At 36.2% G+C, this 12,460-nt stretch overlaps 1 protein-coding gene across 3 annotated transcripts in view; it reads right to left on the reverse strand.

The window, feature by feature from the left end:
• ARHGAP10 (Rho GTPase activating protein 10) overlaps positions 1 to 12,460 on the reverse strand; it is a 143,495-nt gene that overhangs the window by 79,444 nt on the left and 51,591 nt on the right. For all 3 annotated transcript variants that reach the window (XM_035323880.1, XM_035323881.1, XM_035323882.1), the window contains exons 4-7: positions 10,287 to 10,358; positions 6,966 to 7,067; positions 4,263 to 4,373; positions 2,263 to 2,367 (exon numbers count right to left, since the gene is read on the reverse strand). In XM_035323880.1, coding sequence (XP_035179771.1) covers positions 2,263 to 2,367; positions 4,263 to 4,373; positions 6,966 to 7,067; positions 10,287 to 10,358 — 390 coding nt within the window. The remainder of the gene's footprint in view (positions 1 to 2,262; positions 2,368 to 4,262; positions 4,374 to 6,965; positions 7,068 to 10,286; positions 10,359 to 12,460) is intronic.

A 12,460-nucleotide genomic window follows, 5' to 3' on the forward strand; every position in this document is an offset into this window, starting at 1 on the left:
GCTGCAGCTTGTTTGCAGGTCAGGGGAGAAACCATCAAGGCTGCAAGGATCCATGGATGGGGCTGGACACAGAACTGAGATAAAAAGAGAAAAGCCCCAGTTGTACTTAGCAAGCAAGGGTTGAGGGAGCACACAGAATCAAGCTAGACATGCAAGACTATCACAAGAGAGTAAGATTATTTGTTGAAAGAATTGACTTATTGGAGCTTGGGAGAAAATCTGGGTTTTCTCTTTTTCTTTCCTCCTTTTTTTGGGAAGGCGGGGTATGGAGAGAAAATCACCACTGTAATTCTTAAAGTAAAGATGACGTGAACGAAAAGAAAGGCTAAGAGGATGGGAAGATACAAACTGTAGCAGACCAGAGAGCAAAGACGTATGTAAAATGTGTCAAGATGAACACTGCGTACATGCTTATACTACATACACATGTATGTAGCTCCAAACTATTACAGAAAAGAAGGAACAGGACCCTGTGGAGCTGAAAGGTTTGGGGAATGGTTGTTACAGGTCCACTTGAACTTTCATGGAACAAGATATATAGGGGGTCTTTCTCTTGGGATAGTAAGCTAGGTAGAGATCTGTTTTTAGAAGCTTTCCTAAATTTCCACAGCATTAATGCATGATCAATAATTTGGTTTCTCAGGAAATGGTAAAACACAAATGAAAGCCTGAACTTAGATCTTACATTTGAGATACAAAGTACTTTATATCTACCTGAAGGAAACTGCTACTCTGAACTCTCACCCCTCCCAGTTGCTTCCAAAAACATAGACAAGTGAGGAAATTTCAGCAGCAAACTTTTTAGTACAGAAAAAGAATCAAAGTGTACTCATCAGCTTTTCTTCCACAGGTTAGAGCACAATTATTTGTGGTCATCCCCTTGCATTAAATTACTACAGCTATGCTGAGAAGTCTCAGATCACTGTTCATACACAGCTAGGCTCTCTGTACTGAATCCTGTACCTTTGTATTTCTAACATGTCAATCTGCTGTCCTGCTAGCAGCTCAGCTGTATGACAGCCAAGACCTGGTTCATTTTTCCTTTGTGATGCTTTCTTTATCTTCAATAGAGCAGGGAATGCCGCATGTCCTCATGATCTTCGCAAACTCATCTTTTTATTCTCCTCTTACCTCAGAGGGTTGTTAAGCCTTGCCTTCTCTCTATTGTGTTTTGAAATCTAGGTTGTTCCTTCTATCTTTTCATAAGAGTTTAGCTGTGATGTTCAATCTCTTCTGGATTTCCTGGGTCACACTGTAATACCATGCGGTTGGTTGAAAATGCATCTGTTGAGATTAGCTTTCTTTTTGTTCATCACTTCTTCAGACTACATCGCTGGCTCTTTTCCATCTACGATCTGAAATCCAGCTCTTCAATACTGTATCATAGTTTCCCTCTGACATTCTACTTCTTGCTTGTCTTGAACCAGCTCCCCTCTACCAACTGCCACTGTGTGCTATTGCTTAATGGAATAAGGAAAGCACACAGAAGCAGCAACTTTGTCCTGAAATTTCTCCCAGGAAATCTGACTTCTGTTTATGAAGTTACTACTACTTAGTTCCCCTACCCAAACCAAACAACAGCTCTACGGAAACATGAAGACGTGGATGTATAGAAAGAAAATGACAAGAATGGTATTGTGACGCATGAATCATGTTGCTGTGTATTACAATAACCGCAGTCTTCTCTTCTACTTTCCTGTCTCCCTAGTATCTACTAGTTAAGCCATTGCTAAAATTAGTCTGCAGCCTCCTGGAAGTGTCTCAATTCCAGGTGCCCTTGGAGATTAACAAAACAGATGCACTATCATGAGTTACTTGTGTGCAGCAAGGTACACGATTTATTTGCTACCAAAAGGCTTTTGGCACATCAGTGTTCATTTTGAGCAAGTTTTATTCTTCAACAAATCTCATGGAAGAAAACAGACCAATTGACTAGTGATTCTACCAATCCCATTGCTTCAGCCTGTCACATAGCTTGTTGGACTCTCAATCTGAGCTAACACCAATAGTCACCTTATACAGTTCTGCACCACAAACCAACAGGGATGTAGCTGTTTTTGAGATGTATATTACAAACCACGAAACGAGAACTCACGGGAAGCGGCAGTGATTTGTTCAGTACTGTGGTTCGTTAGCCAGAAGATGGCACTATATCCTCGAAGTTCACAAGCAATGGACTAACACGATGAGGAAAGTTTTGGCAATACAAATATTTTCTGGCAAAAAGTCTTTTAAGAGGCATAAATATCAATCACAACTTACATTTTGTATATTTATCTGCAGGGCCATTTTGTAATGACTGAAGTCTTTAGCAAGTTCATATCCCTGATGATAGAAAGTGAACAAACCCTGAAAAAATGATAGCACCTGAAATACAAACAAAAGACTTATCAGAACGTAAAACTTGATTTACCCAAATGATTGCTGCATGTAGTCTCTTACAGAAAGATCAGAGATTACAATTATTTTTTTAAACATAGTTCCAGCAATGTCCACAAGTTCTGAATACCTATTTGGATCTGAATGATTGGCTGCATATACATGAATTCTCAGGTGGTCCTACCCCTGCAATTTCACAACTGATTTCACTTTTAAATTTGACTGTAAGCAACATATATTGCCTGTCTCCCAGTCTTCCCCCTGTAATGTTTTCCATCAGCTGCTCTGATACCATTGATGTCTGGAATAAATTTGTGCACAACGCGATAAAGATCTTTGTCTTTTAGTTACTGTTTCCCTCCCTTCTAATGACCACACTGAGATGATTTTCATAGCAGAATTGATGGGTTTGGGTGAAAGAAGCTCTCCCTCCAGCAGCTTTACTCATCATTGCACACAGACCTGACACTCTCTTTGAACCATAAAGTGATGGTATTGCAGTTTCTGACTTCAGTGTTTTAATTTAAGAAAAGAATGAATGCATTCCATATTGCAAGCTGCATGACGGTGCAGTAGTGCCTACCTCTCCTGTTTAGTTCAGGTAGTTGGAAAGAAGTGAGTGACACAGACAACAACTCTCTTTATTACAGAGAACAAATCAAAGAATGCATTTAATAAAGTCTTAAGTCACATACAAATAAACCATTTTAACAAATGCATGGTTGTTTTTTTGTTTGTTTTTAAAACATTAAGTAGGGAAACAATTATAAGAATCTGGAACTAAATCTCAGTTTACTAGTGAAAACTAGTGAAAAATTCAAATACAAATTGAATAACTTAAAGTTTAACCCCATCCAGAGAGCTTTCAGAAAAGTGAAATTAAGTGGTTGGAAACAAAAAATGAATTGAAAATGAAATTTTACCATTCATTGAACAATGTTAAAATACTGAAAGCGATTTATTCTCTCTTAAGGATTTTATTTCAACAATTTTTCATATAGAAATAATTTAAAATCTATAGCTCTCATTTATTCCATAATGAGCAGTTACTTTGATTAGGTCATTTGGGACTTGTTTTTATTATTGTTTTAAAATAATTTCATCAGAATAAATGGAGAGACTTGACCCAAAAAACACATAATGCAAGTGAATGGAAATCAGTTTGACAATCCATCCTCCCTTTATCTATGTACTACAAATATTGTTCTCTTGGTGCTTTATAAATTTGCATTTATCTTACAAAGCTAATTCACATTTCAGAAAACCTTTAGTAAGCTCTTCTCAGAGGCTCAGGTAAGTCTTGTCAGTACATGTATGATTTCCATTGAACTCCAGTGGAACCCCTTCATTTGTGCATTGATTGAACTCCATTTCAAATCAAACATTTCAGTCTACCTGATAGTGAGCTTTTTAGTCAGAAGTGCCCTTTTAGTGTAGAAGCGTAGGTATAAATTAACAGGCCTCTAAGTGAAACCTTCAACTTGAAAAAAAAAATCCTCACATTAGTCAAGAATAACATTTCAGTTGTTAAGAAATATTTTTTTAAAATGCAAAAAGAAGTCTGACTCTATCATCATTCTTTTGAATCCTCTAACTTACACCATAAATCAAGGTGTGTTTTTTTCAATATTGCACAAGATTTCACATTTTCTGAAAGTCAACGTCAATGGATCTAAATCAATTGTGATAATGAAAATAATGTTTGAGCTGCTTGGTTAAGTGTGTCTGTATTAAGAATTTGCAAAGATGTAGCAAGGCTGCTTTAAATTCTGTCACACAATTGCATGCATCTTCTCAGAAAACAGCTCCTTGGCCTTTATCCAACTGCATTCTTTCTCTGTCCATTATGAGTAACAGGGTAGACTGAATTCATTGGTACTTACAGGTTCCACACATTCAAACTTCTTCCGCTCCTGAATCTCTTGCAACTTGCATACATATTCGAGGGACAGCTCATAGAAGTGTTTTCTATTCTGCTCCACTTGGCTATCTGCCTACAAACAGAATATAGCTAATGAAGTTTCAAGTACATTTTGCAGACAGCTTCAAACTGACACACGTATTGCATAAAAGTGGTAAGTGATAACATAATTTGTTCCAGACCAGGACTTGTTCCTTTACTACAGAGCTCATTCATTTACTTTCAGAGGGAAGCAACAATTCCCTTTTACTAGATAATGTATGTTGTTCTGATTCTTGTTTTGATTCATGAGGTTAAATTTTTAGAAACATTCCAAAAACACTTCTTCCAGCCTCTTTTCAATGGAATCCAAGCCAAATAAATAAGAGGAAGTAGTTGAGCAATAATAATGCTGAAAAGGTGCCTGCCAGAGAGACAGGGCTAACAGCATCTTCCATCAGAAAAAGGAGAAAATCAACTCCCCAGTTGAGGAAGAAAAAGTTATTGCTGAAAACCACTTCGCTGGTATTGTAAGCTTTCCTCTATACCCCAAATGACTGCTACATATAGCCAGAATGCTATTCTACCTGTCCCACACCTGTGCCCGTTGATTGACACGAGAAGACAAGAAAAAAAAAAAAACATTTTTTTAAATGGCAGACATTTCACAAGTTTCCACAGATCATCAAATATTTAAAAATGCAGCCTTATTAGCTGCAGCTGATTTTTAGCTCAGCTTTGGTAAAATGCCAACATCATATTGATCCTGATCAGTTATATTTCAGTTGCCATTCTTACATAAATATTTAACTTTCTGGCATATATGAATTATTTCTTTAAGTTAAGTTTTGTGCTATGCATACCCTCATTAAATTATGAAACTTCAAGAACTGGGTAATGGAGACCTTCATTCAAATGTATTAAAAGAAAGGCATAGAGTAATCCTTTAAATGATTAACACTTAGTCTTTGCCCATGTGATAATACCAAAACACCATTGTAAGTTCCATTAAAGCTTCTGCGCTAAACTACAAAAGGAAATAGAGAAAAAGCTAAGTGAAGGACTAGAGTTACTACCTTACTCTCTCTCTTAAATACCAAGATTATATCCTTCAGACAGAACACTGACCACTATGCTTTAAGAGGATAATTCAAATAAGCTTTAGGACACTTTTTTCCTAAGACGTGCTTTGTTTTGCTGCTCAGTGCTCAAAATCTGTCAGTGGCTAAAGGGGCATAACAACAAATGCTATTAAAAAAAGAAAACACTGAAACACACATCATTAAGTAAAAATGTTTCAAAAAGCCAAGCCATTTTGGTGCATCCTATAATATAAACCATGCAACATAGGAACTGTTTAAGTTGTCAGCAAAGCTTATAGTGATATACACGTGCAGTGAAGTACAGACATAGAAAAATGCAGCAGGTTTGCTAGGATTCATAGCTAATCAGTGCCATATATAGAGCAGTCTTACCGAAGTCTAATAAGCCTGCTTCTCTCTTTTTTTTTTGGTTGTTTTATTGTTTTGGATGTCTGTCCCCATCCCCATGAACATAATACCCAATACATCCATTTTATCAATTCCTTTCAATTCTGTAACTAAATTACCACATTTCTCCTTGTTTTTTAGAGGCATGAATCTTCCTGTGCACCCAGCAAGCTTGGTCACTGTTGCACTGTACTTCATGTGCTGACAAAGAAATTCAGAAATAAGGTGCTGACCATGCCTCAGTGAAATTTCAGGAATATCCCTCCATTAATAGAGTCAAAGGCTATGGTGTGGTAAGACACACTCCACTATGACATGGTTTTCATCATTATTTTTTTTTTTTTTGTCAAATTTATATCCACATCCTTTATTTATTCCAGATAGGAATTGACACAACTAGCCAAACATAATGTGAAATAAGGAAGCTCTCATGCAATTATATACAACTATTTCCCAAGTTTGTACAAGAAAAGTTTTTCTACCCTTAGGATTTTAATGATATAAAGCATTCATAGATTAAGCATCAATAATTCTGGCATAATTTTATTTCTTAAATAAAATCCTTCTGCTTACAGCAAGTCTCTGCAAGATCTCTCTGCTCTTTTCTCAACTATTATTTGCTGTTGCTCCAGAAATAAGAGCTATTATAAGTAGGGATGATGATAAAGAACCCACACGGAGAGAAGGAATGCCAGGGAAAACAGATCTGTTTTAAAGTTATAAATTGTCAACAACTTTTCTGTAGCATTACTTGGGAAAAAAAAAAAAAAAAGTGGATCCTCAAAACATATGAGAAAAAAAATAGTACAAAAATATGTCTTTCTGGAATATAAATCTCACTGTAATTAGCATTCTGTGTTAATCCTTACTACTAAGTCAACACATACAATGTAATGCAATTTATGTATATGGTAAAGTCATAAGAGAAACAGAGTTTTTCATAATAAATTTGCACGTCAATATTCTCCTAACGATATAACGAACATGACGTCCAGTGCTTCATATATGTTTCAAGCAAAGCCCTTGAATCAGAAAACAATAGGGGTACAAAATCAAGTTCAGCAAATACCAACCTTCTCACCAACCTTTCTAGTTGACAGAAATTTTTGTTTACCTCTATGAATGCTTCTTTTGCAGAAAACACATTTATCTACTCAAAAGCCTGTAATTTGAAGGGAGAAGAACAACAACAATACCTCTTGTAATTGTAGCTCTTTCTTCTTAGCTGATAAATTTAAATGTTTTTCTAACAAACTGTAGTTCTTCTCTGTCTCTTTATCAAACTTCTTCTTCTCCTCCTAGACACCAAAACAAATTAACATTTGTTTATAAATAAAAATGTAAGAAAAGCCTTTTTCTTTAAGTTCTACTTAATCGAAGAAAAAAGCCCCTTTCTTTATTCTTTTAAGGTTCTACCTAAAGAAATACAAAATATCATACTCCATTAACTAAAGAAACTAATTCTTAAAAAAAAGAAAAAAAAAAGGCTAACTTGAAATAAAATCCCATTACATCATTATGGTGAAGTTTAACACACAAGTCAACACTTAAAAAATAGATTATAAAAAAAACCTTCTTGATTTATTGCGTTTTTTCATTATTTTCAGGGATCATCCATATCTTCCTGTTTTCAAATAGAGGACTTCACAGGAAACACCAGTTTCATTTAAAAAAGAACTTTCTATAACTGACTCAGGAGAAGAATGAAAAGATCATTTGAGTAGGTTCTAGCAGGTTCACAGCCCAGACACCAAAGTGAATACAGCTTCATATTCTGTAAGATTTCTTGATTTTAAAACGAAAGAACTCTGCTGAATTCCCACATCTACTAGACTGGTGCTATACCCATGACAAAAAAAAATAAATCTCTATGGACCATATAATCATGCTAGCAGAAGATCATCTCTCACAAGCAGACACAAATAGCATTTGCATGTACTAATCCATTTGTATGACCATCAAAAGCAATGTATTAGAAAACAGACCGACATGAAAAATTTCTAGGCAATTTGAGTTCTTGGATCTAGGACGATGACATCGTCAAATAACCCTTTCATTTCTTCATTTCCAGTTTCTTAGTTCCATGTGTTAAGACAGAAGTCAGTACTGATGGAATTAACCAACCAGTTTTTAAGCTATTTTCGGCATAATGAGTTGCAGCTGAAAATAAAGCTTTAAAAAAGGAAAAAAAAAAAATATTGAATTCCTTATTAAAGCACTCACAGATTTGCTCATCAGAAACAGACCAGTTCAATGAAATTAAGAATTTTGCTCAATTATATTCAGCATACTGGTTAGACTCTAAAAAATGAACAAGTATGTGTGTAATCTTAATCTTTCATTTTTAATAATTCCTGAATGTTTTTGTTCTCTGGAGGATTTGATTTTCAAGATGGTATTCCAATAAAGAGGATCTAAGCTGTTTAAGACTGCTTTTCAGTAAAGGATTTTAGCAAAAATACTACTTTTTCTTCCATCATGTACCTAATATCTTTTCTTTAAAAAAGAAGCCACAATATTTCTTATCAATTGAGAAATGATACAATATGCACGTGGGATTAATTAGAGATAACATGTTAGCATATGCAAAGTTTGGAAAAAAGGATGGGGGAAAAAAGATGTGTGTTTATACTAGCAAAATTTCCATTGATCAGATAAACATGTGAATGCTGCCAGAAAAGAGATATTTGCTTCTAAATAGGTAAAAATCAGAAACTTCACACATGCAGCTGGGGATGAGAGCAGTAAAATCTTTCACTCAGAAGTAATTCAATAAGTTTTTCAGCTTCAAGCACTACAGAGATGAACTACCCCCATCCCCCACCCCCCCTCTTTTCTTTGTCTTCTTAAACCTAATTCAGACCTTTTCATCAACAAGGGATGCAAAATAGAGGAAAACATGAGGCATCAGATTTAACTTTTGTCACAGTAGATATATATACATATATTTTTCCTAAGGCTCATCCCATACAATGTTCCAGATACATTTTGCTACTAGAGGGCATAACACGGTTTTCAGAGCTATGCAAAATTATATTTCCAATGACGGTAATTTGATTATACCGAATAAGTATTCAGTTAAAATATTCAAGGAGTTAAATATTTTTAGAGTATTTTTTTTCTCTGTGTTCTACAATTAAGCAAGACCATTCTATTTAAATTCACAGAGTTCTGTCCACAAAACGGCCAAACTACAAATAAGAGCTTCAACTTCATGGAAACAGTTGCAGGGAGAGACAAGGGAAGACACGCATCCAAACAAAATGTGACATTCAGAGTACGTGAATGTAAATTTTCATGCTAGAAACATCAGGGACAGAACTCTGGCTAGGAAATGAGTGAGGATCATGAAATGATTTAAAACATTACCATATTTTGTGTGAGAATTGTTATGTCCTCTAACACCATAAATACTCTGTTGAAATCATCCATTAAATATAACTATGACAATATATTATATTTAGAACAAATTCTTTTTCCTTCAAAGACTCTACGTTACAGTTTTTACTGTATATTGGTTCAAACTTCTGACTTCCATAAAAGACCAAAGACCACTGCACTATTAAAATGATTTATTAACAGAGTATTTTCCATGCATGAACACTGAAATCAAAGTCAGAACATGTTAATTGTTCCTGCTGAAGTCAAAATGTATAGCTGACCTGAAACTGAAAGGTGATCTGAGACATTAGGTATCACTGTTGGTGAAGTCATGGCATTATAAAATAAAACATCTGCAGAGTGGTATTTTAAAAATGTATGAATTGAGTTTTGGAACAGAAAATGGTGATAAGTAGCAGTCATTTTTCCCCCTTTTCAAATAAGTATTTAAATCTCTAACTGTAAGAATGAAGGTAGACAGAGCAAGGTGAAAATTGTCCTTCTTATACTTATCCAATTGCTAGTCTGTATTTAACCAATGAGGCTTAGTTTTATAAATATAAACAACGTAGTGGCAACCTTAGAAAGGTTACTGACAACTTTCAACAAAATAAAAGTACTTTGAATGAGATCCTGTCCTTAGTCTCTCCATCGCTACTTTTTCCTCACTCACGTAGAGCAATGAGTGATTTATTTAAAACAATGAGTGATATTTAAAGCAGTGAATGATTTTATTCAAGTAAAGTAAAAGCAATATTCACTTTACAGGTTGCAAAAATAAGTTTAAAAGCATACAGATGAACTCCTTTGGGTAGTTAATGTGTTTCAGCTTTTGATTGTGCAACTGCAAATAAGAATAAAGTGAATCAGAGTTACCCATTAGGCTGTTAGCCGTATTTCTCTTATTCCAGACAGAAGAGATAAGGGAGGGGGAGGAAAGAAGGGAAAGGACACATTCTTCTCTTCTTAAGCACACTTTCCATTTGTTTCTGAAGCAAGTTCTCAAAGTAGAAAAGAAGTGTGAACACATTAAATATAAACAACAGTTTCCCTCTGCCAAATACATGTCACTACTGCATCGCAATCCAAGTAGAGAAGTTAAACAAACTTATCATAAAGGCAAACGAGGGACAAACCTTTACAGCTCCTAGCTGCTCTTTCCTAAATCTTTCCAAAGGTTTGATCAGAGTTTCAGTAACACTGAGTGCCTAAAGGAAAAAAAAATAAAAAACAAAAAGAGCAAGGGTTAAGCTTCTGTTGCCAGACAGACAAGTCACTTTAGCACCATCAATCAAAAGAAAAAAAAAAAAAAAAAAGGCAAAAGCCCGAGATTTTGTAAAAAAAAAAAAAAAAAAAAAAAAAGCATGTTGGGATACTGAGTCCTAACTCAAAAAAATCCCAACTCTGAATTCATTTAAGGTTTTAAAATTTCTACCTTCTCTTTCAATCCACTGTCACGAAAATTCAAACAATTCTAAAACAAATGAACAAATGCAGAAATTGACATGCTGCAGCCGAACAGTAACTGCTTTACTTGAGCCAGTCTTGCAGATCAGGTCAACAGCCTCCACAACCGAACACCAGAATGTGTCACACAGCAAAAATAATACTTTTCATTTGAGGACACACACATTTCTGCAACAACGCAAAAAACACAGGAAACAGCAGTAGAATGGACAACTGAGTAGTAAATAATAAGCTTTTAATACACAGTTTAAACCATTAGGAATTGAAATACATTATTTCCAAATATTTAAATTTAATTACATTAAGAAAGCTTCAAGTTAACCTAAGTTTAAAAAAATCAAGAGGTGTAGAGGTAAGAAATGAGAAATTTAGTTGACTGGGTAACATGTCATCTGTCTCTTTCACAGCATCCATCACTGTACTTTTTAATACGGCTATAAGGCCATTTATCATAAGAAAGAAAAAAGAAAACAACATGCCATTTTAAGACTGAAAGCTAGCTTATTTATAAGTTTGGGTTTGGTCTTGGTGTGAACACGAATTCCAATTTTTAAAATGTTTGAAATTTCAGCAAAAGCCAGAATTTCTTGAACACAACAGCAGCACTGAACAAGTATAGAGAGCATGGCAGGTACAGAGGAGCAGATGGGTTCCTTGTGGTCCCAGGCCCAAGGCAGAGCCCCAGGGCAGTTCAGTCCCAGCACTACAGCCACCCCAGCCCAGGGCTGAGCTGCCAGGAGTCCAAGCAGAGCTCCCTGGAAGCCCACCACAGATACAGCAGAAGCCTTTCTTTTTTTTTCCCCCCCTCCAAGTTTGAGAAGTTTCAGATAAAACACTGCAGGCCTAATCTGGCCTTCTGAAAAGCTCTTATCATAAAACACAAGAGGAATATATTAGAGATCTGGCACAGCACAAATCCAAATAGCACTGTCTGCTCCCACCCAGCCCTGGAGCCGTGCAGGGATTACTGTGGGAGTCATCTTGCCAATTCACCGTAACCAGAGCAACCCTGAATTTTCAACAGCACGCTAACCTATTTATCTAGCTGGAAACTCAAATATTGGGCAAGTCTGGGCCAAACTAAGCATTGCACAGTCATCCTCAGATATTCCCTAAATTCAGGGCACTTGATCTTGTGGCCCAAACCCTTTCTTTGTGCATTCACTTCCTAATTTTGTCAGAAACACTTGAAGTACTCTTTAACACACACCTGATGGGAGAAGAAGAAAAAGGAGGAATGACATCCAGAGAAGTCAAATGTTCCAGAGGAGAACTGAGAAATGTGGTTACGGGAAGGATCTATCCCACCCAGCACACCGTGCACATGCATCCTATTTACTCAAGCAGTTATTGGGGTCTCCAGGGCATTTTAGGATATTCAGTTTTGTGAGGCTCCCAGAACTTCCCTGGAAATTCTAAAGGAGCTGAAAGGAAACAGCAACTTGCATTCATAACTGGATCAACCCCAAGCAACCTCACCTGAGGCCTTTAGAGTCTCTTGGCTTGGCTGCAAGGATTCGCACAAATCCAAGGGGAGAACCTCTTCAGAGGCTGACAGAATAATGACAGAATAATCCTTCAGTTTGGGAAAACTTCAACAAGTTTGAGTTGTTTCTGCCAGTTTCCTCTGCACTGACGAAGTGAGGGAGAAGGCTGTGAGGCCTCCTCAGAGAGGAGCCTGGAGAAGATGAGGAGAGTTGCAGGCTGTGGAGGCCTAAGCCCAGGCTGGCAGGTACCAGCCAAGCAGAATGCTTTCACAAAGGGAAGTGCTTAAAGGTAGCAGCTAAGAACTGAGACGGTCAAAAACTTAAAAATTAGCATCTAACTACAAGTTGCTTCTTAT

The sequence above is a fragment of the Oxyura jamaicensis genome, chromosome 4 (assembly GCF_011077185.1).
Source record: "Oxyura jamaicensis isolate SHBP4307 breed ruddy duck chromosome 4, BPBGC_Ojam_1.0, whole genome shotgun sequence".
NCBI classification, from domain to species: Eukaryota; Metazoa; Chordata; class Aves; order Anseriformes; family Anatidae; genus Oxyura; species Oxyura jamaicensis.